Source organism: Apteryx mantelli, chromosome 33, assembly GCF_036417845.1.
Source record: "Apteryx mantelli isolate bAptMan1 chromosome 33, bAptMan1.hap1, whole genome shotgun sequence".
Lineage (NCBI taxonomy): Eukaryota > Metazoa > Chordata > Aves > Apterygiformes > Apterygidae > Apteryx > Apteryx mantelli.
The window spans coordinates 2,959,161-2,983,722 of record NC_090010.1 but is presented as its reverse complement, the minus strand read 5'-3'; the positions used below and the strand labels follow the sequence as shown (position 1 = coordinate 2,983,722).

Below are 24,562 nucleotides of genomic sequence, written 5' to 3'. Positions count from 1 at the left end.
TTATCAGGGTTTGGTTCCGGCCCCCAGGGAAGGGAGCAGCAGGGCAGGAAAGTGCCGGGGCAGGGCTGAGCAGAGCCGGCCCGCCCAGGACGGCCCGCGGGTGCCCCGGCCGCTGGGGTGGGCAGAGACCAAGCGGGGCAGCCAGCCCGTAACTCCAGTGCACCAGTGACTCCCCGCATGGAGGCGCTGGGAAAGGGAGCCCTCGGTCCCCTTTCTCCCCCGACTCCGGCTGGCAGCAGGGCAAAAGCCCGCTGTCGCCACCCTCGCACGGAGGGGGGGACGGAGGCGGCGAGCGCCGGCCGGGCTGCCGGGGACGGAGGGGCTCCTCCAGCGCAAGAGGGAAGAAAAGCTGGGGGCCAAGTTTTGTTGACTGGGGAGCAAGGGAGGAATGAGAAGGATCAGGTTGTGCAAGGTGCTGGGATCCATCCCACCAAAACAAACAGCCGTAAGGCCAAACAGAGCTGCTGGCACATCGCTCTATGCAAGACAGCCAGGGCATTGCAATTAAGGGATGAAAAGCTTTCCAGCAGCAACTGCTCTAATCCCGCCTCTCCCATCGATTTACCTGGAGCAATCCGAGCACCTGCTTCCCCCGGCGGCTGTTGCTTTAGTGGCCGAGATGGGGCTGCTCCCCCAAGCCGGCCCCTATTTATATGGCACATCCAAGCGAGTGTGGACAGCGCAGAAGGGCCCAGCCGAGCCGGAGCAGAGCAGCGGCAGGACCTGCCCCAGGTAACATGTGGGTTTGTGCTGCAGCGCTTGCAGGGAGGCAGCTCATCCGGTGAGGAAGATGCTCCTCCGGCAGGAATGCTGCAGCGGGGGGGACAGGAGAAGTTGGACACGTCTGGCTTGAGGATGTGCAAAAATAACCATCAATGCTGAAGGGCAGGAGCTTGGTCTGGGGGGAGAGAGAGGGGCTGCTCTGCATGTCACTGCCGCCGTAGGAGGCAGCAAGCAGAGGTCGGGTGCTCTGGGGAGTCGTGGCGAGCTGATGCCCTGGGACAGATCCCCAGGCTGCCTTTAACCAGCTGCATTTTCCAGCACTTGAGTCCTTGCTCCCACGGTCTGCGTGCAGGAAGGTTCCCCCGGCCCCATCACCGCCCCCAGCCCGCAGCGATGTGGCTGTTCGTGGCGGTGCTGGCGGGGCTGTACCTGCTGCGCCGCTGGCACCGGGAGCGGCAGCGGGTGCCCGACCTGGCCAACAAGTACGTGCTGATCACGGGCTGCGACTCGGGCTTCGGGAGCCTGCTGGCGCGGCAGCTGGACGCGCGGGGGCTGCGGGTGCTGGCGGCGTGCCTGACGGAGCCGGGGGCCGCGCGGCTGCGGGCGGCCGCCTCGCCCCGGCTGCAGACCCTCGTCCTGGACGTCACCTCCAGCGAGAGCATCGCCGCTGCCGCTGCCTGGGTTGAGGGATGCGTCGGCGACCAAGGTAGGGCCATGGCTCCACATCCCGCGTTGGGGCCCCCCGGGGCGAGCGGCCCCCGCTCATCCCGTGCCCCCTCGCAGGGCTCTGGGGGCTGGTGAACAACGCGGGCATCGCCGTCCCCGCCGCCCCCAACGAGTGGCTGCGCAAGGAGGACTTCGTGCGGGTGCTGAACGTCAACCTGGTGGGGCTGGTGGAGGTGACGCTGAGCCTGCTGCCCCTGGTGCGGCGCGCCCGGGGCCGCGTGGTCAACGTGGCCAGCATCCTGGGCCGGCTCGCCTTCTACGGCGGCGGCTACTGCCCCTCCAAGTACGGCGTGGAGGCCTTCTCCGACAGCCTCCGGTAAGCGCCCGGCCCCGGGGCTGCTGCCCTGCGGGATCCATGTGCATCCGAGCTCAGCTGCCTTGTGGGGCGCCCGGCCGGGGCAGCTCTGCTCCCCTTTCCTCAGGGGCGTTTTTGCATCGCTCTGCCCGTTAGGCAAGAGGGGCAGGGAGCCACGGGGAGAGCGGGTGCGAGACGGCGGTGATTGCCCACGGGGTGGGAAAGCGGGAGCCAGACTGGAGCAGGCAGGCGTGCAAAGAGACGGAGGGCTTTGCAAAGCCCAGCCCGCGGAGAGGGCTCTGCCCTGCACCTGGGCGGCCGGGACAGGGCATCCGCACCCTGCGACGGTGGGATGCTCCCGCGCGCCCCCATCCCAGCTCCGCCGTGCCGCCGGCACCCAGGATGGCGGCTCTTTCGGGGGGTTAATCGCTCCCTGCTCTCGCAGGCGTGAGATGCGCCCTTTCGGGGTGCAGGTCTCCGTGATGGAGCCCGGCGGCTTCCGCACGGGGATGACGGACCCGCGGCACCCGACGGAGACCCTGGAGCGCCTCTGGGAGGAGCTGCCGGAGGAGACGCAGGCGGCGTACGGGCGGCACTACCTGCAGGCGTGTGAGTGCCTCCTCCGCCGCGCCGGGCGCCCGCGGCGCGGGGCTGGACTGACGGCGCCTCTCCCCCCGCAGACGTCGACGGCACCAGCCTGCTGCACCGGCTGTGCAGCCCCCGGCTCTCGCAGGTCACCGACGGCATCGAGCACGCGCTGCTCGCCCGCTTCCCCCGCAGCCGCTACTCGGCCGGCTGGGACACCAAGCTGCTCTACCTGCCGCTCAGCTACGTGCCAGCCTGGCTCGCCGACGCCGCCTTGGGCCTCGTCCTGCCTGTCCCGGCCCGGGGGCAGTGCCGGCCACCGGCGAGCACCCCTCCGCCTGCCCGCGCAGCCGCTCAGTAAAGCCGGGGGCCAGCAGGGCTGGGATCCCGCAGCCGGCTGCCCCAAGCCTCCCCCCATCACCGCTCATGCCGGCTTTTTCCTGCCTCTCTGGGTTTTCGCAGGCTGGTGCTTCCCAGCTCCACGTGCTCCAGAGGTTGTTGCACGCGGCTGCAGTGCTTCGGCTCCCGTTGCCGCCTCGTGCTGCCCCAGGACCTTGTTGAAAGCCCCTTTTTAGCTTAAAGCATGCTCTTTCCATAGCACCTGCCTTTGGGTCCTCCATGGGGGGGCAAGGGAGAGCACATGGACTTTGCAAAGTTCCCCCCAAACCAACTGTGCTTCACTTCAGCTGCCAGGGGACCCCCGGGGGGGTTGCATCTGCTGCAGTGTCCTGGCTGCTCCCAGGTGTCCATGAAGCTCAGGTTTTGGATGCTTTTCCTCTGCAGGTCGGGAAAAAAGCTCCTTAGCTCAGAAGCAGGAAGATCATCCTAAAATTGACATTCCAGAAAAGCCAGATAAATTGCCCTGAGGAAGGGCCAGGGCTGTAGAGGCAGCTGCAAAGAGCCTGTCCGCACCCAAAGCGCCCATGGCTGAGGGCTGGGGTCCGAGGTCCAGGGAAAGGGGGTGACGGGCCAGGGCCTCCACTCCCAGCTGTGCCCCCTGCACAAAACCTTCCCTTGGCCTCCCCAGCCTTTAACCAGGGCCTGGCAGCATCAGCTGCAATTTATACCAGACTGATGAAATGCAGCCAGGTGCAGGGTGGCCCATGGGGTGCAGGTGCTGAGCACCCGTGCTGGGCTCTGCTTGCAGCCTGGCTGTGCTCCGGATCCTGCTCCCGCGCCGCCTTTCCCAGGAGTGCCGTGGGGCCGCCCCGGAGCTGATCCCGCTGCCCGGCTTGGTGCCCCGCAGAGACGGGGAAATCTGGAGATACGGGGCGGACAATAGAAGGAAGATCATTAGTGCAAGGCGAGGCAGGAGCCGCGCGGCTGCGGGCCGGCCAGGAAGCCCCGCTCGCCGCGGAGGAAGCGGGGCCGCGGCGGCTCCGCGGCGGCTCCGCGTGGGGCCGGGGTGATGGTGGGACGGAGAACGGACCCGCTCCCGCGCGGCCTCGGCTTGGCCTCCACTAGCGACGCAGCAGCCGCGGTGCAAGCGCCGAGCCGGCCGGCAGTGCCGGTGTGCTCGGGAGCTGCGCGAGGGCCGGGCTGGTGCGGGCACGGCCCCGGGCGCAGACCGGGTTTGCCGCTCCCGTCCAAAGTGCTGACAGGTAGGGAAGAAAACCGGGCAAACTCGTTAGTCTCCCTTATCAGCCTTTCCTCGTTGCCTTCCTGCACTCCGTTTATATAACCCGTGATCCATCAGGCTCCGAAGGACCCCACTGCAGTCGGAGCAGTAGCTTTCCGGAGAGGAAACGGCCTTTTCCCATTTATCTGCAGACAAAGGGGAGAGCCGGACCCGTAGCGGAGGGCAGGGCCCCGGCCATGCCGGGGGCTGATAGCCCCGGGTCAGCCGGAGCCGGGGGCCCGGCAGGATCCGACGGGCAAAAGGCTCCGCGGCCACGCTGGCAGAGCCCCAGCCCCGAACCCAGTCCCAGCGCGGCTGAGGGCTGGCTAACGGGATTGCCAAAGTGCTTGAGGCCTCTAGGAGCTGCCCTGCAAAGGGACGAGGGGGAGCACGGCCAGCACCGCTCCCGCTCGGGCGGCTGCAGCATTGATTTTCATCGCCAGGATGCTCCCGCGCATCGCTGTGTCCGAGGAGAGGCCTGTCCCTTAGCAGCCAAAGACCATAACTGCACCCGAGCTGCTGGGGACAGCGGCACGGGGGTGTCTCGGGGCCTGCCGGGCTGGTGCCACGGGCACTGGATAAGGGACGGACGCCCGCGGCGCGGCACAGGCAGCAGCCGGCATCCTGCTGCTCCCACCTCTCTGTCCCCTATTTGCTCCGCACGCGTTCGCCGCTGCTGGCGACTGCGGAGGCGAGCGGCCCCGTGCCAGGGCTCCCGCTTCTGCTCCTGGCTTTCCTGGGGGCTGCTGAGGCGAAATAACTCATTTCATCTCTTTCTGCCTCAATTTCCTGATCTGTGAGATGGAAACAACAACGTGTCCCGGCCTCGCAGGGCAGTGGAAAGCCCCGATGGAGGCGAAGCGTCCCAGGACCACTGGGCAGCGAAGCCGTCTGCCGGCGTCCGTCGCCCCGCGGCGAGGACAGAGCCGCCGAGTTCCTGTTTGCAAGCGCCGGGGCCGGGTACCTGCCCGCGAAGGTCAGCGCGGCCGGCGGGCGGTTGTGCACGGCCTGACTTATCAGCGCCGCTGCGCTTCCCTGTTCCCGCCGTGCCTTCCTTCCGAGCCGATTGTTGACCACGAATGTCTTGTCTGCACTTGAAAAGGAGATTTCCTGGAATTGTTCTGCAGGACTTGCAGCCCGAGGCAAAACGTTCCCCTATCAGCCCCCTCCCCAGCGCGGGGCAAGGCGGGAGCCCCCCCCCTTCCCCCGCGAAACCGCCGAGCCGTCACGTCCCGCTGACATGGCTGGAGGCAGCGCTCCGCCGCGATCTCCCGCGACAGCTCATCCGGCAGCGCAGCTCCGGCCCTGCCTGAACCCCGCGCGTAGACACAGCGCCCTGCGGGTTGCAGCAGGCGCTGCCGTCGCTCCATGTTCAGCTTTTTGCCTTTTTTTCCCCCAAAAGAAACCCTAAAGTTGCATGAGCATCGGGACCTCAGGGGCAGTCGACGGTGTGTTCACCTTAACCCATCCGAACCCCGTGGGGCGGATTATCCCAGGGCCGGGAAGAGAGGCCGGCTCAGCCGGGTCCTGTCCCGGAGCAGTGACTCCTGCTCCCGGGCTCCCGAGGCATCAGCGGCTCCCAGATGCCCGCGGGATGCGGCTTCCCGCTGCCACCTGCGCCGCGGCTCCCGCCGCCCCTGCCCGGCCCTGCGGCCACATCACAGGCGAGCGCAGCCCGGGCCGGGCCCGCCTCGGATGTCGCCGCGTGCTGGGCTGTCTCCGGATGCCGGGTGGCCGCGGTCATTTCCTGCGGGAGCCGCCAGCCAGCCCACCCCGGCGCAGCCCCGCGGCCGCCGGCTCAGACGAGCAGCAGCCCCCGAGGCGGCAGCATCGCGGCGGCCGTCCCTCCCGCGGACACCCTCGGCGCCCCCGGCTCCGCGCGCCAGGTGAGCCGTCACCTTCCCCTCGCCGCGCGCATCCTCCCTTCCACCCTCCCGCCAGCTCCTTCCGAAACGCCGGCTTCCTCGGCACCTGCAGCTTGCAGGCGGCAGCGAGCCGCGGAGCCGCTGGCACAGGCACGGGCTCCAAACGCGGCGGCTCCTTTCCCATTCCCCAAATCTTTCGGGACGGGGAGGTGGCAGAGGGGGCAGCGATTTGCTGCAGCAGCTGATGCTTTGGGGGGAATGTGCTGGGCTGTGGCGCTCCCCGGCTGCTCTGCTCCGGAGTGGCGCGGGGGCGAGCACTGCCATGAAATTCCTCGGCAGCGTGCGCTCCGCAGGCCTGTCCTGGAGGAGCCTCTTGCCTCCCGGGCTCTTCCGAGGGACCCAGGTCCGCGGCGTCCTTGCCCAGCGGATGCAGCTGTGCTGGGATCGGAGAGCATTCACATTTGCAGCAATAAAAGGGTGTTAAGGTCAATTACATTTCCCTTAAGTTTGTAATTTTGACACCTACTTGGAATTCCTGACGGGATCGCAGCAAGGCGGCAGCGAGGGGGGAGAGCTCCGGGAAGGAACCTGGACAGTCTTAGAAAGCAGGTGCAGACCAAGGTCTGAGGTCGGGGGAGCAGCAACGCGGTCTCGAGCGCGGTGAATGGCCCAAACCCCTGACGTGCCCTGGAGCCGGCGGCACAAACCGCAGCAGGTGTCTTGCTTCTAGCCCAATTCAAATTTGTCCGGCTCCAATTTCCAGCTGTTTGTTCTTGTTCTGCTTTTCTCACTCACGGGAAATTTCTCCCCTTGGAAATACGTAAATGCAGCATTCAGGCCACATCTGAATTACGTTTTTTTTTCTGTTGCGAGGATCTCTGTAGAGGGAGCAAAGCCGTGTCCGAGAACCTGCACAGGCTTCCACACTGCAAAGCCCAGGGCTGCACCTAAACGTCTCTGGCTCAAGCTTAGCCCCTTGCTAATGAGCCTGTCTCCTTCTCTGTAGAGGATGACAATTTGACAGAGCAGAGAAGGTGCTTTGGGGAGGACTCCCAGAGCACTGCCACAGCTCTCTGCTGCTGTTAAAAAGCTCCCCATTTCAGTACTTTCCCTTTCTTCGCAGCTACCAGAATGGCTGAGGTGACCACTGCCCCCAGCGAGACGCACACTCTTGGGAATGAGTATGGGGACTACCACAACTGGACGGAGCTGTTCCACCTCCTGAACTACACCTTCACCTTCTGTGAGTTCAGCCTGGATGAGAATGTCAAGCGGGTGGTCCTCTTCATCCTTTACCTGGTCATCTTCGTGGTGGGCTTGGTGGAGAACCTCCTCGTCATCTGGGTCAACTGGCAGACACGGGGCAACAAGAGCTTGGTGAACCTCTACATCATCAACATGGCCATCGCCGACCTCGGGGTGCTGCTCTCACTGCCCATCTGGATGCTGGAGGTGATGCTGGATTACACTTGGCTCTGGGGCAGCTTCCTCTGCCGCTTCACACACTACTTCTATTTTGCCAACATGTACGCCAGCATCTTCTTCCTTACCTGCCTGAGTGTAGATCGCTATGTGTCCTTGACGACCTCCTCTGTCTTCTGGCGTAAGCACCAGCACCGCGCGCGCCGCATCATCTGTGTCTGCAGCTGGATCCTGGCAGCAGCAATCCCGTTCCTGGAGGTTGCTCACATGCAGCTGGTAAACACCGGAGACCCCATCTGCATCTTCATGGCCCCCTTCGAGACTTATGACGACTGGGCCCTGGCGGTCAGCTTAGCCACCACCACCATCGGGTTCCTCATCCCTTTCCCCATCATCACCGTTTTCAACATCCTAACGGCCAGATATATCAAGCGCACCAAGCCAGAGAGCAGGAAGCACTGTCTGCTCATCTATGCCTACATCATCGTGTTCCTCCTCAGCTGGCTGCCCTTCCACATCATGCTCACACTGCTCACCCTTGACGGCAACCACATCATCCTCCGCTGCACCTTTGCCCACTTCCTCTACTTCTTCTACGACATCATAGACTGCTTCACCCTGCTCCACTGCGTCATCAACCCAATCCTCTACAATTTCGTCAGCAAAAACTTCCGCAGCAAGCTCATCTCCGCCGTGGTTAAATACATCCCCAAAGACCAAGCCAGCCAAAAAGGCGCAGACAATTCCTCCTCCACCACGCAGCACTCCATAGTCATCGCGAAGGATGGCAACCCACCCAATTAAGCAGGGATCGGACTCTCCCACTCCTCACTGGCAAGTGGTCCCACGGGAGTGGCCAGCTTCCAGGACTCACTGAGGTCAGTAAGATTATTTTCCCTGGTCATAAGCAGACACTTTGCTTTTAAATAGCGTTTCTTGGCTGGCCACCTACTGTGCTCTGAAGGCGAGGGGAGGGGCAGAGTGCCAACTGTGAAATGAGGCGGTGTGGGGAGTGACAGACATTTTGTCTCTGATGTGCTGCTGTATCAGATCTATTTAGCTAAAGAAACAATAAGAGCAAGAGATATTTCCTGTTTTTCAAAAGAAACATTTGTACTAATAAAGTATATTACTCCGTCTGCTCTGAAGTCTGAACGCAAAGCCCACCAACGGGACCTGACCCCACCTGACCCGACCCTCCTACTTCCCCCTAGCTATGCAACCTGTGGAACAAGCAAGACTTTTCCTTTACAACAAGTTTTTCCGCAATCCCAGACTTTCACTTACACATGCGCTCTGCATATACCACGCTGTAAAGGTATCAAACAAAAGCTGCCCTTTTGCTGTGATGCCAAGCCAAGTAGGAAAGATAGGAAATTTATTCCTTTGAAACACAAACCTTGCTTCCCAGGGCCCAGCAAACAGCCGAATGCCTGACTTTACGAAAACGAAGGCCGTGCAGCCTAGAGGTGCAGAGCACGATACAGATCGGAGCTTTAAACATTCAAGATCAGCCACTTGTTAAGAGCAATTTTTCAAACCCAGCAGTAAATGAGATGGTTAAAATCAGGTTCCACCACACCTCTGTGCTTTCGATGTGTTTGGTGATATCAGACTGGAGGACAGGGGGTTCCCAGTTTGTGTTTTGCAGGAAGAAACCCATCCCATTAAAATCAGCCTCCTTTAAAGCATCTCGCATCAGGTTTCTAAGGTCACTCAGCACATTTCTAAATTTTGGCAGAAACTCCAACAGTCCTTATGCATGTTCCCTTCAGTCAAGGTCATGTGATCTCGCAGTGCATGCTTTCAATGTATATGTGCACAAAGTCTTAGTGCTGGAGCACAGGCTGAGCTTTTCTGTTTTGTAAGAAACTAGAGCATCCGGAGAAAGTTCATCTTTGCCTGGATTCTGCTAAGTCACATGCTGCAGGTCAAGACCTTGGTAGGGGAAGGTGAAAGAGTGACAGTCACTGGGAGTTAATAAATCTACCAAAGGCCTTGAGCTGCTTAAGAAACACGTTTTTTTTTAAAAAAAAGCATAAACAAATTGGACAGGATCTGGGGACAGGATGCTCGCACCACAGAAGCGATGGGTGGAGGGCAGGATGTCCCGGATTGCTGGAGAAGCCCACGTCCAGGGGTTAACATGGAATCACGGCTATTATGGGAAGGGCTGGGAACAGCTCTGCTATTTAGAGAGGTCCAATGCCAGGGTAAACCGCAAAGTACTCGAGGGCTCCTTGCGCATGGAGTCGCTCTTTCTTACGACCAGAAGAAAGGGTGCTTGACTGCGGGGGGGAGCAGCTAGGGAAGAAATCAGTCCCCTCAGATTCAAATAGCAGCCTGTTAAGAGAAGCAGCTTATATCTATTCCTCTTTCTTAATTACATTAATTATACACAGCTTCACAACTTGAAAATGTAGAGCAGCTTAGACTGTAAGCCCTTTGGGGCAGAGACCATCATTTTAGATCTGCATCTATACAGCACTTCTGCTTCATCCCTGTGACTCTGCTGGGCGCAAACACATGCAGTAAAACAGAGCAGCCTTAAAGACGGGCGAACGTCAGCATGAAGGCAGTCACTCTCCACTGACCTGACCCACGGCTCTCATCCGGAGCATGCATGAATCTTCTTTAAAACTTCCTTTTGCTAATGCTCTGTCATTTTCACTAAAGAAAGCAGAGACTAGTACACAATAAAAAGACTTTTGATATGTGACATAACCAGGACAGCAATATATTCAGTTTCAAGTTACTTAAACATTTAAAACTCGGTATTTGACCTATTAAACTTTTTTTTAACTCTCCTAATGCATCTGCAGCTTTGTGTACCATAATTCATAGACTTCAAGGCCAGAGAGGCCTCAGATAAACCCACACACCCACCATGCAGAATTGCACCTATTGCTTTCCTCACTGATTTGGGGTTGAAACCCAGCAAGTCTTTTCGCTAGATCATGTGGCCTTCCTTTAAAGTTTTTGCCACCTCTCATGGTAAACTGCCCCAGGAATGGGTTCCTTTAGCGATTACCAAATATATACCCTCAGGCCATGCTCCAAGCTTGAATTTGTCTAGTGTCCACTCCTGGTCACTGGTCCTAGCTTCAGCACGCCTGATTTCTCAATCTGTGCACTGCAGGCACACTAAAGCAAATAAATGCGCATGCTGCTCCTTGTCTCCCAAGAACTGCAGCCTTTCTGCAGGGAACCCGCACTGCTGGCTTTGCCCAAGATTCGCTCGAGAGACTCCTCCAGGGAACAGCTTCATTTGTTTGTCACAGCTTAATATGCAGTTCACCCTAACCGTGAACTGAGAAGGGAGCCTTGTCCCTGGAGAAAAGCAAAGTTGAAGCGTCTCTTGAAAATACCAGCAGTGCCTGCCTTCTGATTTGGCTTGCCAGGCAAAAGCACTGAGCCTGCAAAGGTCTAATTCTCAGTTAAATACAGCACTGGCAGCACATAACGGGCTTAACAAGAAATGCAAACCCAGAGAATCTCCTAAACGGTTTCTAGGGCAAAGCAGAGTGGCTAATAAGGGCTCTGCTCCCGACCCGTTACAGCAGCAGTTTGCAGCAATGCCAGAGCATGCTCCTCTGACTGCTCCTGACGCTGGGAGGGAGGTGACTGGGAAGAAGTCCTGGGGCTGCTCTGATTTATGCCACAAGTCTTGCAAAACATCGCACGCTGCACAGAAGCAGGATACCAGGAATGGGTCACGTGCTTTCCTGGGCACTCTTAAAAAAGAGAGAAATGCTGATCTGCAAATGTAAAGACACATTTTTTTTTTTAAAGAAACAAGGTACAAGTGATCAACATTTTTCATTTTATTATTCTAAATAAAAACCACACTTTGTGCTGAACAATGGAGTATAAAAGAACCCGATGTACAACGATTTTAGACATCTACTATTTGGGGGGAAAGTTTACAAAATATACAAAACTTTACAGCAAATAGATAGTAAACACTTAAATATCAGGAGGTCAGTACCTACTATTAACTTAACAAAAAGGTTAGACAGCAATTCAACTCTTTTTCTTTCTTCTCCTTAATTATTTTGTTAAGAGACCTGGATCCATTGAGAAAGGGGAGAATAAAACAAAACTGAATTTTGTGTTTTAAAAATCAGAATAAGACCAGTCTCAAAGTACTACCTTTTGGAGGTGGATTTTGTGCCAGGGTTTCAAGCCAGCTAGCCTTGAAGCGGTGTACAGCGGCTGCTCCTCGCCTGAGCCATCCCGCCGCGGAAGCCAAAGGCAGCTCGCTTCAGGCTCCAGTAGTGTGCAAGAACCCACGACCAAACACAGCACTGCAAAAGCAGCTGGGAAAACTAACAGCAAAGTATTTTCCCTCTATATTCCCCTATTTCATCCCAAGGATCCCAAAGCACTTTACAAACATGAATTAAACCTCACAGCCTCCCCGAGTGAGGTAGGTAATTCTTTATTGTCCCCCACTTTTACAGACGGGGAGGGAGAGGGGCGGGGAAGCGAGGCGAAGAGGCGAACAGACCTGCCAAAGGCCGCGCAGAGAGTCGGCGGCAGAGCGAGGAACAGCACCAGGAGTTGTGTTTCCACTTCGGCCCACTGGACACTACTGCTTCCCCAACTGCTGCAAACAGCGCGTTGCTTCTCGAGCTGAGCTGAAGCATGGTTGCAGCCTGGCCCCCCGACCCCGGTGCTGATGGAGGCGGCTCAGAGAGCCACGGCCATCACCAGGACGCGTGTGTTGCGACACAGCCGGGTCAGACCTACAGCCCCTTCGGCCACAGCAGCCCGCTTTGGATTCGGGATTAAAGCCCAGCAGATTCCTTGTCTGTAAACTCCATCCGATCCCGCCCTCCCGAGCCCCAGAGCTTCCTTGAGAAACACTGGAGCTCCTAGCCAGAGCCACCAGGCTCCGAGACAGCCACGTCACCAAGGGGAAGAGGAAGACAGAGCGCTAAAGCTGGCCATCAGCGTGGAGAAGTGCTGAGGACCCCGTGCACCAGGGCCGTGCCCTCAGGGGTTACCGCCATGGCTAAAAGCCCAGCACAGCCAGTGGAAAGGCTCTGTGGGATCTGATCTGGTATCGGACACACTGGGCAGCAGTTCTCCAAAGCACCCTGGCTGGGTCCTACCGTTGGATTCCTGGGAAGGGAGAGCTCAGATCTCTGACCTCTCTTGGAAAAATCACCATTTTGCAAATCCAAGGAAGAATGGCGACACAAGGCCAGCACACCCAGAGAATGCTGCAGACCAAAATCCCATCTCCACATTCCCTCAGCAAATGAAAACTTGCTGCTGATCTCAGAATATTTCACATGGGAATAGGAATAGTTCATTATAACATAGGAAAGAATACAAAAAACCAGAAACAGCAGGGAACTGATCTCTCTGTCCCTATTCCACTCCCAAAAATGACCAGCAGAGAATGGGGTGGGCTTTTGCTTTCCTGTCCCTGTGTTCAGAAGGGTGGGCTTACTTTGCCCATTAGTGTTTCAGTGTAAAAGCTTCTCTTTTTGGTTTATGTGCACAAAAGGCTTTTGCTTCACAGCTTAGCTAGATAGGGGGCTGCAGACCGTTACCACTTGACAGTGCCCCAATCCATCCAAAAGCTCATCACAGCTTCTGGGACATTTTAGGAGGATCTAGAGGCTTTAAAGACTCAGCTATCCCAAGCCTAGTCTGCCTCCCTCGACATCCTTCATAGCAATCTCCAGAGCATATCACATCCATTTCCCATCATCCTAAAGTCTTCACAGAATCACAGAACGGTTGAGGTTGGAAGAGATCTCGGGAGACCATCTAGTCCAACCCCCCTGCTCAAGCAGGGTCACCTAGAGCATGTTGCCCCGGACCCTATCCAGACAGCTTTTGAACCGTCTTGTCTACCAGCACATCTTGCTACCATCAGGACAATGAAAGAAACCCCGTAACTCAAAGAGCTCCTCAGTGGAGCCTCCAGTGAACCACTGCTGACTCTCCACACTTTTCTAGAGCACCATGCATTCTCAGCATCTTTTTTTTTTTTTAAATTAAAAACACTAGGTTAGATATGGTTCCACAGACCAGTTAAAGATCACACACCAAGGCCTTGTGGATGACCAGTGGTACCACAAGACCAGAGTTTGGAAACCGCAGCTCTACCTGACAAAAATGGAATACCCTTGCCCATCCCCCACGAGAGTTTTAGCTATCATTTCAGTAGCTATTTTCCTCTTGTAAACATACTCCAGGCACTAAAATGTCAAGAGCATGAGTCCAGTTTAACATCACCAGGACGATGTCAGCTGGCCTCAAACTTGGCCAGTATCACATGGGTTGCAGAAAGGATGCAAAACTCTTAACAGCCTTATCATCAGCCTTGGTATCTCCTTTTCCTCCTAGGCAAGGTCCATTCCTCTGACCCCTTGCATTTCTGCTGTGTGGTCTGACTAAGGTATTGCAGGTCCATGGGGTGACAGAGGATTACTTCAAGCTCAGGCCAAAGGAGCTTTCTGGGAAGAGGCATCATGTCCACGCAGGGGTCAGCACTGCCAGGTGGAACACAGCTTGACACAGGGCTGTTGTCTCTTGCCCCTGTCACAGCAAAGCAAACTCTGGAGCTACTGAGGAGGGAAACGCAGCTTTATAGGCAAAGCAAAGGGATCAGCTGCAGATGGGGAAGGATTCTGAGTAGGGAGCTAACAACCAGAGGCTTCCAGATGCAGCCAGCAGTTGCACACTTGTATAATCTCCACTCCCTCCCTTCCTGGGAAGGGAAGACCAACTCTTCCTTATTCTCCAGGACAGCAATTTACCCAGGAGACAAGTGAAAAAGCTCTTCTCAAACACTGGGGTCTCAGTCGCATTACAATGCCACTACATCCCAGCACGCACACTCCTCCTTCCCATTCCGCCAAGTCCCTTCCTCAAACCCCCTTCTCAGATGCAGCTAGCACTGAGGGGAACGCGGCCGTTCCTCCAAGTCTTGCATTGCCACATAGCTTGCTTCACAGGACTGCGACAGGGACAGGGCTAAAGGAAGATTTGCTCTGGATAGGGAAAGCTGTAACAGGAGCAAAATCACCCTGCTAGGTGGTTGCTGTACCTCAAGAAACTGGTACAGAACAGGAAAGGATGGAGGCTGTTATTGCCCTAGGATGCTAAATAGTAATATTCACCAAGTGCTTTGCATCTTCCACACGCTTTGCAGATATGAGCCAGTAATCTTCACCACACTCCAGGGAGGTAGGTAGGTACCACAAGTGTTACCACCCTCATTTTACAGATGAGGAAACTGAGGCAAAGAGGTGAAGTGACTTGCCCAAGGCCACAATGGAGCGGGGGGAGTAAACCCCAGAAATTCCTAGCTCAGTAACCACACGTCCAGATCACGCTGCTCCTCTGTTGTGGGTTGTCCCTTCGAGAGGAGGAGAAGGTGGGATGACTTCAAGCATTAACTCTTACAGGGTTTGCAAATCACTAGTTTTGTTTTGTAACAGTATATCTTTACAGAAGCGCAGGAGCCCAATTTACTATACGACTGTGGCTTGAAAGCCCTGAGCGCTTCCTGTTTGTGAGGTAGTAGGAGTTACCTAAGGGCAGTTATAACTCATGCTGTGGTATTTGAAATATTTGTTCCTCTCCACCTCTGCCCCACAGCAGGATAACATGGGAAAAAGCCAATCCCCACCCTTCCTGGTGTAAACATTACAAGCATGGGATCGACCTCGCTAGCACAGCTGGGAAAGCCCACTTTGCAGGAAGGCGCACAGCTCTGAGGAGGAGTCCCAAGCCTGTGCTTGACATATGTCCAGGACAGGCTGAGATTCACATCAGCTACTATTCCTGCAAGCTTCTGGAGCTGCTCTGCTGCAGCCACTAGCTGGCATGTGCTAAAGTTACAGCATTATTCAATAAAAAATGAACCAACTTACATTGGCACAAACAACATCCTGCAATACACATTTCGCAGTGAGAAGTCTGGGATGTGGTGATTTACTGCATTAACCATGGGAGAGGGCTATCCTTTTAGCAGAGAAAACAGTCCTTCTCAAAGACACCTTCCTGGGAGTTAAGGCAACGGTTTCATCAAATCCTTGTCTGCTGGGATTTACGCAGGCCTCAGCAACGCTGCTGCTCTCAGACATCCAGCGCTTCCAACAACTGGAAGACCTCAGACGCGCACTGTGCGGACAGAGCTCTACGTGCACGGCTGCCCTAAGCACGCAAAGCAGAGCTGAGGAGATGTCAGCATGCTCGTGATGGTCAACCATGGGCCAGCAGAAGTTAGGCATGACTATTCCATCACAAATTATTTCCTAAAAAGCAGTCAGCCCCAAAGCACAAATCTGCTTTCCTTGCCCTCTCCAGTTCAGTGATTCTTCTGAGAGATATCTCTGCTCACACATCCAACTCTTTCCTTCAAAGCAGCCATCCCCTCTGCTCAGGCTGCTCTCTTCACAGAGGTGGCGTTACTCCTTCATTTCCCTTGTTCTGAAACGGGGGGTCGTTGAAAACTTGAGAGGCATGTCACGGGGACGGCAGTGAAACGGCCAGCTGCACTCCCTGTTCAGACAGGCCTCCCAGAGACCACAATCACAAGAGGCACTGACTGGGAACTGCCCTTCCGAGCAACAAATCACCCTCCTATTAATTTGCTCCTAGGTGCCCCTTCTCATTCGCATGTGCACACACATGCTGCTTGCTAATCTCCCCTGCAGCGGAGAGACACTTTCAAGGCTGATTCTGTGACACAGACTTCGCTCACCTCCTCACAATAGCAGCAGAACCCCAGTGATGCCTAGAATGAGTCTTTTTTTCCTGTCTTTTTTCTTTTAGCTATTTTTTGAGTCCAGTACTGTCTTGCTCTGGCTCTGTCCCTCTCTACTGAGGTCAGGTTTCAAAATCTTAGCAGCATCAGTTTGTGGGTAAGCTCAAACTGAGGGTTAGCCTAGTCAAATGGGCTAAAAGGTTAAAAAAAAAAAACAAAAACAAAACCAAATCTAGATTCAAAACCTAGTGAGAAACGCTAAAAACACAGAACTCAATGTCCTCTAACAGGACCAGAGGTAAGTAAACACGACAGACTTCTTGGAAACAGTGATGTAGCTTACGTGCTGTTAATTTGTACAATGCCAATCGAAAAAGCCCTAGTAAGGCCCAAAAAATTAAAAAGAATAGAAAAGGAGGATTCCATCCATGATGTCTGACCATTAAATAAAATAAATGACATTTTTCCACAGCTTCTGTAATTAGCATTTGCTCCTTTGCTGGTCCTGTCCCATCTCACCCAATCAGCTGTCCGTGTTTTTCTCCGCATCTTTGGAATGGATAATATACATGAAAGTCTGTTCAATGGTAAAGTCAGGGGGCAGGCTGCCTTTGTGTACGCCTATGTGCTTGCTCATAAGGTTGAGTGTGGAGCTATAATGCCCACACACAGTACATCGGTACATAAGGGCTCCAGAATGTGTCCGCAGGTGGCACTTGATGGTGGAGCGGCCACGGAAGAACTTGTGACACACTTTGCACTGGTAGGGCTTTTCTCCGGTGTGAATCCTCCGGTGGTAGTTGAATTCACTGGTGTGGGCAAACCTCTTCCCACAGACTTTGCAGCTGTACTTACTGTTGCCTGGCTGATTTTGCAGTGCCAAGTCTTCACTCAGGAATTCTTCAGGCAGCTTCCTCTTCTGGAGGCCCTGCTGCTGGAGACGGTCACCAAAGCTGGGTCGGATGTCCAGGCTGCCCCCACATTTGTGCTGGCTGACATGATAACGATACGCTGCTTCCAGCTTAAAGCTCTGGCCACAGAAATGGCACCGGAAAAGAGCCTCCTCCATGTTCTGGTGAACGGCCAAGTGTTTCTCCAGAAGGTGCCGATCTACAAAGCTGTTGGCACAAACAGAGCAGGAGAAGACCGAGATCCCCAAATGAGACAGGGTGTGCCACATCAGACTGCAGAGATTGAGGTGCCTCTGATCACACACACCACACGTTTGGCTTTTCAAGTTCACGTGGTCCAGGATGTGGCTGCGGACAGTGTGGAAATCTTTGGCCAAAGGCTTCCCGCAGGCAGCGCATGCCAGCTCTGAGCCAGACCCCCCACCAAACATACTGATCTTCCCCGGGAGAGGGTCGCTGGGGTGGATAATGATGTTATTGTCAAACACCCCTTCTCGTCGGTGGAGGGTAAGCTGCCACTGGGTGAAGAACTTGGTCTCACACATGTCACAGGAGAAGAGAAAGATCCCGATGTGGGACAAAACATGAGTGACCCGGGAATTCCGGTCCTGAAAGTGGGTCTCACAGACCTTGCAGTTCCCAGTAAGCAGATCAACATGATCTCTTGCATGCTGGCGGATCAACTGGATGTTGGGTTCCAGGACCTTTTTGCACACCTGACAGGGCATGGCCTTGCTATCCCGGCTGTCATTCTCAAAGGCCAGCTCTTCTTCACTGTCATCACTCAGCTCGATAACTTCTTCTGTTGGGCCCAGCTCTTCACTCGCATCTTCAAAATGTAGTTCATCATCCCCCAAGTCCTCCAACTGAAGCTCATCCATCTGCCCAAAACCTTGCTCTTTGGAGTGGTCACTGTTGCTGGGACAGGAGTTGCTCCCCGTGGAGATGTCTAGGGAAGTATCAGCGGTAAAGAAACCACCCTTGCTGTAGTCACCATTGCTCTGGACCTTATACTGATGGCAGGAGCTTGTAGTGGTTTGAAGGGCAACATTCACGCTGCCCAGGTTGGGCTGGGTTGCCATACTTGTGGCAGGAGCAAACTGCCCTTGTTCTGATTCCTGTTCTGTCTTGGGAGGCTGCTGATGCATCAGGGGAAGAGTCTGGCTGGCCTCATTCATGGTATTCCGGTCATCCTCTTTGTAGCTGCCTGCCACTTCTCCATGCAAGATGTAATTCCGTTCAGGACCAAAATGTTCCCCACCGCTCCGGATTTCACCCAATGAATGTTTCTGTTCTGACGAGGTGCTGCTCAGAGGGCCTGACCGGCCTTCGCCCATGGACAGAGAAGGCTGCTTCGTGATGGCTGAGCTCTCCAAGTCAGGGAAGGTTGAATGGCAGGCCTTCAGCAGATCTTCCATGCCCAGCCGCTCTGCCACCTCGTAAATGACACCCACATTGATTAGGTCTGTGAAGAGCTCTGAGGTGTATACAAAGCTGAGGATCTTCTCAAAGTTGGCCGGTGTGATGAAATCCACTACATAGGTCCTGGCAGCGTCCAGCCCTGTGTTCAAAAAGAGATTCTGGAAGTAGCCTGCAGCGCAGGCCAGAACAGCCTTATGTGCAGCAAAGGAGCGGCTCCCCACCAGAATGGTGACGTCACACATGGTCTCGGAGAGCCTGCACTTATTGAGTTCCTTCAGCAGGTTATTGGGGTGATTGGTGCTATGCAACTTGATCCTCATGCCCATCTTAGCAGCTGCTCAAGAGTCCCTCTCCTGGTCAGCTTCCTCTTCACGCATTCATCAGCTGCATGAGCAGGAGGTGCTTGGCATCCAGAACCTGGCAGGGCAAGGGGCTCTAGAGAGAGGAAAATGTGAAAATGAAAACGTGAAGCACTGAAATGAAAATGTGAACAGCCAGAGAGACATCATTCTAGTCTGGGAAGAAACGTACCGCAAATTTCACACCTTCCTAACAAGCAACAGGGAAGCAGCATAGCTACTTAGATGAAGAATAATTAAAACCTATCTTGTAATTTCAAAGACTGACTCTTCAAGGGAAAGATGCAAATAGACAAAACAAAAAGCCATTTACTCTGCCAATGACAGTCTGAAGGTCCCACTTCTATTTAGGCATGAACACAGGTCCTTCTGCCTTGCAACACTGCTCAGTTCTGAAACTGAGCCCCAACTGGTGATTGTTACATAAAAGTCCCACATCTTCCGAAATCATGGGCTAATACTCCTGCCAAGAGGATATGAAATTTGGACTCCTACATCTTGGGCAATTTCATCTCTAGGTCTCTTCCATCCATGACTGCTTTGCGTATTGCTTCTGCCGGCTGAATATTTTTATTTCAGATTTCTCCTGTACCCCACATATTAACTTTCATTTTCCAGATAGGATCTCATTTCAGATTCTCCCCAATATGCTAGCGCCTTTAGCTCCCTTGGGATTGCTCCTCTACTATATAAGTATTTGTAACACCTTTCAGTTCACTTTTAACTGAGAAGTTTGTGCAGTATTCCCAGACTGCCATTAGACACTTGACTTATGACACGTGCAATTCCCCTCTGGGCACTTCCAACTTGTCCCACTACCTTTGTCACCCCACTCCCATTTACAAGTGCTTAGCTGGCTTTCAGATCACCTCGGGACTTGATGAAACAGAAGCCTCCAACACTTTGGGAAAACAACATGGGAAAAAAACCACCCAAAATAAATACAATTAGAAAAGTCAAGTTTGGTGGAAAGCTCCACGAGTTTCCTTACCAAGGGAAAGTGTATAAAGTTGGAGAGGAGGCATATACCAAGGGATGCTCTCTGCTCATTGTAAACCCAGCATCTTTGACCCCCTGAGACTCATTTTAACATCAGAGGCCAGATGCTAAATTTACCCAATAATATCCCTAATCCTCTTCCTCTCCTTCATCTGCACTGAAACATTTCCATGGCAGTAACAGCAAATTTTGAACCTCAGCCCTGCAATCTGATCTTGACTTCTTCAGGACACGTAAAAAGACAAGAGAAAGCCACCCAGGATTGTGACACTGCAAAGGAAGCCCAGGGTTGCTCTAGCTCAGACACTGAAAGAAGAGTCCCAGTTTGCAGCTGACCAGGGGAAAACCATGTGATAGATACAGCTGGGAGTTAAAATTTTTTTCCCTTTGTAACAGTAAGATTTTGTAAAAAGAAAAGAAGCAATCCCCAAAAGCATTCCTCCAGAAGAACAAGAGAGGAAAGGGGAAGCTGCTTGACAGCTCACATTTTGTAATGTTACCCCAGACTTACAGGGGTATTACAGCCCCCTTCACATTCGTGTGTCCTTTAACAGCGGCTATTGCTGCTCTTTTAAGGGGGCTGCCAGCATCAGCTTCAGTTTGCCTGGTTGATAAATCTTTTTCTCCTTGTGATGGAGAGCAACTACCTCAGTAACCAGAAGAGAAAGCAGGAGTTTGCAGAAGACGGGAAGGGATTGCCTTCTATCACTACTACAGGGAAAAGATAAAAAAAAGAGTTGAGGAAGGGTCATCCTCCTCCCCCTCACAAGGACGCTGAGGGAAGCAGATAGAAACAGCCCTGGCCATGAGGAGGCAGTGGGGGAAACGTTACTTTGCAGCTGGGGGAAGATGAAGATCCTCAGAAGGGGAAAGATTTGGAGAGAGAATGATAACCAGCCCAGAAAACACCTGGACCTCAGTATTTTTCTCAGTATGGTGTTTTTTGCAGTAAAGGAATGGGGCAGGTTTAGGGAATGGATGAGAGAGAAAATAGTAGATGGAGAAGGGAGAAAAAGACTTGAGGAAAAGGGGGAAAATGGGAAGTCTTGCATACATGGAAGGGCAAGATGGAGATACTAAGGAGAGGAATGGAGAATTAATAGACCCCAGATGGCGAGGAGGTGCAGACATGCTCTGCTCCACGCAAGGCAGAGATAAGAGATATGGGAGTCTCCTGGGCAAGGAGACAGGGAAGCCTGAAGGAGCCCCAGGACAAAAGGGAACAATGGGAAGGGGAGAGGGGGCCCATGGGGTGCTCCAAGGGGAGCCGGGGGGAGGCGGTGCGGGGCCCACAGCAGGGCTGTGAGGAAAGCCAAGGGTGGGGGGCAGTGCAGGGCCCATGGGGGGCTCTGAGAGGGGGCCATGGGGGGGCAGTGTGGGGCCCATGGGGGGCTCTGAGGGGAGCCGGGGGGAGGCGGTGAGGGGCCCACGGCAAGGCTGTGAGGAAAGCCAAGGGTGGGGGGCAGTGCGGGGCCCATGGGGGGCTCTGAGAGGGGGCCATGGGGGGGCAGTGCGGGGCCCATGGGGGGCTCTGAGAGGGGGCCATGGGGGGGGCAGTGTGGGGCCCATGGGGGGGGCTCTGAGGGGAGCCATGGGGTGGCTCTGAGAGGGGGCCATGGGGGGGCAGTGTAGGGTGCCATGGGGGGCTCTGAGGGGGGCCACGGGGGGGGGCAGTGCAGGGCTCATGGGGGGGCTTTGAAGGGAGTCATGGGGGGGGGCTCTGAGGGGCCCATGGGGGGCTCTGAGAGGAGCCCCGGGGGGGGCAGTGAGGGGCCCATGGGGGGGCTCTGAGGGGGGCCACGGGGGGGGCAGTGCAGGGCTCATGGGGGGGCTTTGAAGGGAGTCATGGGGGGGGGCTCTGAGGGGCCCATGGGGGGCTCTGAGAGGAGCCCCGGGGGGGGCAGTGAGGGGCCCATGGGGGGGCTCTGAGAGGGGGCCACGGGGGGGGGCAGTGCAGGGCTCATGGGGGGCTTTGAAGGGAGTCATGGGGGGGCTCTGAGGGGAGCCACGGGGGGGGGCTCTGAGGGGAGCCACGGGGGGGGCCATGGAGGAAGCAGTAAGGGGGGGGGTTAAGGGCACCATGGAGGGGGCCACGGGGGGGCTCTGAGAGGCGCCACGGGGGGGGCAGGGAGGGGCCCATGGGGGAAGCAGCGAGGGGCTCGTGGGGGGCGCTGAGGGGAGCCATGGCGGGGGGGGGGGGGCTGAGCGGCGCCGCGGAGGAGCCCACGGAGGGGCGGGGGGGGGGCGGTGAGGAGCCCCGGGGGGGGGCCTCCGGGGGGGGCGGCGGCGCGGGGGGGCGGCGGCGGCGCTCCCTTACCCGCCCGGCGCCCGGCACCATCCCCGCTCGCTCCACACAAAGGCTCCGCCCCGCCCCCCGGCCGCCCGCGCCCGCCGACGAGCGCCCGCGCCGGCCGCCGCCGGAGCCGCCATCCGCCCGCCGCCGCCCCGCCGCCGGCGCCACAGCGCCCCCCGCGCGCCGGAGGGGAGCTGCAGGGAGGCGCGGCGGGGGCAGCGCGGGGGGGGGGCGGAGGGGGCCGCTTGGGGGGGCAGCTCGGGGGGCGGAGGGGGCCGCTTGGTCTGCGAAAGTGGGGGGGTGGATGGGGGGCAGGTTGGGGGGCAGATAGGGGGGAGGATGGGGGCAGGTCGTGAGTGCAGCTGGCGCAGGTTTGGGGGCGCAGGTTGCGGGGCAGGTGGGAGAGTGCATGGGGCAGGTTGGGGGGGACGGGTGGGGGGCAGACTGGGGGCGCGGATGGGGGCAGGTTGCGGAGCAGATGGGGCATATTGGGGGGTTGATGGGGGCAGGCTGGGGGGGCGAAAGAAGGGGGCGGATGGGGGCACGTTGTGGGACACATTGGGGGGGGCGGATGGGGGCAGGTTTGGGGGGGCAGCCTGGGGGACAGATGGGGCAGATTGGGGGGGGGGGGCGGCGGATAGGAGAGCTGATGGGGAACGTTTGGGGGACAGATGGGGGCAGATCGTGGGGGCGGCCGGGGCAGGCTGTGGGGCAGGTTGTGGGGCAGCCGGGGGCGGCCGCAGCCCCGGCAGCCCCGGACGCGCAGCGCCGAGCGCGGAGCCGCGGCGCAAGGCGGCGGGTCCCGCGCGCTCTGAACGGAGCCGCAACGCAGCCGCAGACACCTGATGTAACCGTGTATTCGTGCGGTACCGGGGCCGCGGCGGGGCGGCCCGGGGGGGCGGCCCGGGGGGGGGGGGCGGTCCGGCCCCGGCCCCGGCGGCGGCGGCTCCCACGACGGCTCTGGAGCGGCTCCGCGGTTCCCGGCGCCGTGGTTGCCCCTGCCGTCGAGCAGGGCTCTGCCGCGGGCCGGGCCCCGGGCGGCGGCGGCGGCGGCGGCTGCGGGAGGGGTCCCGTCCGGGGGGGGGGGGGGGGGTCCCGTCCCCTCGGGCCGCACCTCAGCGCGCGCGGAGCGGCGGCTCGGCGTCCCCGGGGGCGGCCCGGTGCCCCTCCGCGGGGATCCCTGCAGAGCGAGGCGCAGATGGGCACCGCTGCCGAGCCCGGCCCTGCTCCGGCACCGGCACCGGCACCGGCACCGGCAGCGGTGCCCCCCGGGCAGCCCGGCCCCGGCGACCTACCGGGCTCCGCCGTCCGCCTCCCCATGAGCCCCACGAAGAAGTCGTGCATGTCCCCTGCGGAGAGACCCGGCGTCAGCGCGGCCGTCCCTGCTGCGGGGCTGGCCCGGGGGGGCGCGGGGGGGCCGCACTTACGCTTCTGAGGAGGCCCGAGCGCTCCGGGAGCTGGAAGACACAGAGGCGCCGAGGGTCGGCGCGGAGCCCCGGCGGGAGGGCGGCGGGCCGGACCCTCCGCCGCGCAGCCCCCCGGCTCACCGGGCTCCTCCGCTCGCAGGCGCTGCAGCAGGGCGGCGTAGGCGGCTCCGGGGGCTCCCCGGGGCAGGGCCGCGGCCGGCGGGTCGGGGCCGGAGCCCCTCTGCGGGGAAGCGAGGCGGCGTGAGAGCGGGACCCCCGGCTTTGCCTCCGCGCAGGGGATGGGACGGACCCCCTGCGCTGGGGCAGGCGTCGCTCCCCAGCCCCGACTGCCCCCTCGGTGCTTTGCCCCCCCCCCAGGCCCCCCGCCCAAATTAAGGAGCATTAAGAAATCGAGGCCGCGGTTGCGGTTGCAGCTCTGGCACCCAGAGCAGCGCCGAGAGCCCAGGCTGCCGGGCTCAGCACCGTGCGGCGAGGGGCTGCCCAGGGCTTTCCCGCAGCCACATCCTGCTCCCTGGAGCGGAGCCGGGCTGGGGCCCCCCTACCTTGGTGGGAAGCCCGTGGCCGGGTCGTGGGGCAGCTGCGGCACCGGGGCCGTGGGCTAGTCGCAGCGCCAGGGAGAGCAGCACGGCCAGCACCAGGCAGCTCCTCATTGCGGACGGGCAGTGGCCTGGGGGGGACGGGGGGGGGGGGGTCAGGGCCACCAAGGCCATGGCGGCTGCAGCCAGGAGGGCACGCTGTGTCCCTGTGTTCCCATGTTCCCATGTCCCTCCATCCCTGTGTGTCCCCCCCCATATCCCCATGTCCCCGCATCTCCATGTCTCCCCATCCCTGTGTCCCCATGTCCCCACATCCCTCTGTCCCTGTGTCCCCCCCTGCATCCCTGCATCCATGCAGCCCCATGTCCCCCCATCCCTGTGTCCCCATGTCCCTGTGTCCCCGCCTCCCCACATCCTGCATCCCCATGTCCCCACATCCTGCATCCGCATGTCCCCGCATTCCCATGTCCATGCATCCCCGTGTCCCTGCACCCTTCACCCTTTGCCCAGGTGGCAAGGGTTGGCCCCAGGCAGCAGGAGCCAGCCCGGGCTCTCCTCCTGCTCCGTGGTATGCCTGGGCCGGCTGCACCAGGGACAACACTGGACCCCACTGATGGGAGCTGGGTACAGAGCCGGGAAGCCGGGAA

At 57.8% G+C, this 24,562-nt stretch overlaps 4 protein-coding genes across 4 annotated transcripts; 2 read left to right on the top strand and 2 right to left on the bottom strand.

Annotated features, from left to right (window-relative positions):
- Nucleotides 1–1,085: 1,085 nt before the first annotated feature.
- Nucleotides 1,086–2,909, top strand: LOC106482137 (retinol dehydrogenase 16-like). The gene is made up of 5 exons (XM_067313946.1): nucleotides 1,086–1,429; nucleotides 1,507–1,765; nucleotides 2,190–2,353; nucleotides 2,425–2,686; nucleotides 2,792–2,909. Exons 1-5 carry the CDS (start codon nucleotides 1,117–1,119, stop codon nucleotides 2,907–2,909), a joined length of 1,116 nt encoding a protein of 371 aa, XP_067170047.1. The 5' UTR covers nucleotides 1,086–1,116.
- Nucleotides 2,910–5,710: 2,801 nt separating this feature from the next.
- GPR182 (G protein-coupled receptor 182) lies at nucleotides 5,711–8,373 on the top strand. The gene is made up of 2 exons (XM_067314065.1): nucleotides 5,711–5,833; nucleotides 6,936–8,373. Exon 2 carries the CDS (start codon nucleotides 6,944–6,946, stop codon nucleotides 8,036–8,038), a length of 1,095 nt encoding a protein of 364 aa, XP_067170166.1. The 5' UTR covers nucleotides 5,711–5,833; nucleotides 6,936–6,943; the 3' UTR covers nucleotides 8,039–8,373.
- A 7,980-nt stretch (nucleotides 8,374–16,353) lies between these two features.
- ZBTB39 (zinc finger and BTB domain containing 39) lies at nucleotides 16,354–18,627 on the bottom strand. The gene has a single exon (XM_013939676.2). The coding sequence runs from the start codon at nucleotides 18,625–18,627 to the stop codon at nucleotides 16,492–16,494; it is 2,136 nt and encodes a 711-aa protein (XP_013795130.1). The 3' UTR covers nucleotides 16,354–16,491.
- Nucleotides 18,628–20,216: 1,589 nt separating this feature from the next.
- TAC3 (tachykinin precursor 3) lies at nucleotides 20,217–24,029 on the bottom strand. Its single transcript, XM_067313945.1, has 5 exons — nucleotides 23,922–24,029; nucleotides 23,500–23,599; nucleotides 23,380–23,409; nucleotides 23,248–23,301; nucleotides 20,217–20,302 (listed from the first exon to the last, which is right to left on the bottom strand). The coding sequence occupies exons 1-5, from the start codon at nucleotides 24,027–24,029 to the stop codon at nucleotides 20,217–20,219; spliced, it is 378 nt and encodes a 125-aa protein (XP_067170046.1).
- Between the last annotated feature and the right edge of the window lie 533 nt (nucleotides 24,030–24,562).

Excerpts from the sequence above, each read along its gene's own strand:
- TAC3 (XM_067313945.1), bottom strand. The coding sequence starts at position 24,029 with ATGAGGAGCTGCCTGGTGCTGGCCGTGCTGCTCTCCCTGGCGCTGCGA. Across the intron at positions 23,410-23,499 it reads CCTGCGAGCGGAGGAGCCCG|CTCCCGGAGCGCTCGGGCCT; the intron begins GTGAGCCGGGGG and ends TGTGTCTTCCAG. Across the intron at positions 23,302-23,379 it reads GCTCGGGCCTCCTCAGAAGC|GGGACATGCACGACTTCTTC; the intron begins GTAAGTGCGGCC and ends GTCTCTCCGCAG.
- ZBTB39 (XM_013939676.2), bottom strand. The coding sequence starts at position 18,627 with ATGGGCATGAGGATCAAGTTGCATAGCACCAATCACCCCAATAACCTG.
- GPR182 (XM_067314065.1), top strand. The coding sequence starts at position 6,944 with ATGGCTGAGGTGACCACTGCCCCCAGCGAGACGCACACTCTTGGGAAT.
- LOC106482137 (XM_067313946.1), top strand. The coding sequence starts at position 1,117 with ATGTGGCTGTTCGTGGCGGTGCTGGCGGGGCTGTACCTGCTGCGCCGC. Across the intron at positions 1,430-1,506 it reads GGGATGCGTCGGCGACCAAG|GGCTCTGGGGGCTGGTGAAC; the intron begins GTAGGGCCATGG and ends GCCCCCTCGCAG. Across the intron at positions 2,687-2,791 it reads CCTGCCCGCGCAGCCGCTCA|GCTGGTGCTTCCCAGCTCCA; the intron begins GTAAAGCCGGGG and ends GGGTTTTCGCAG.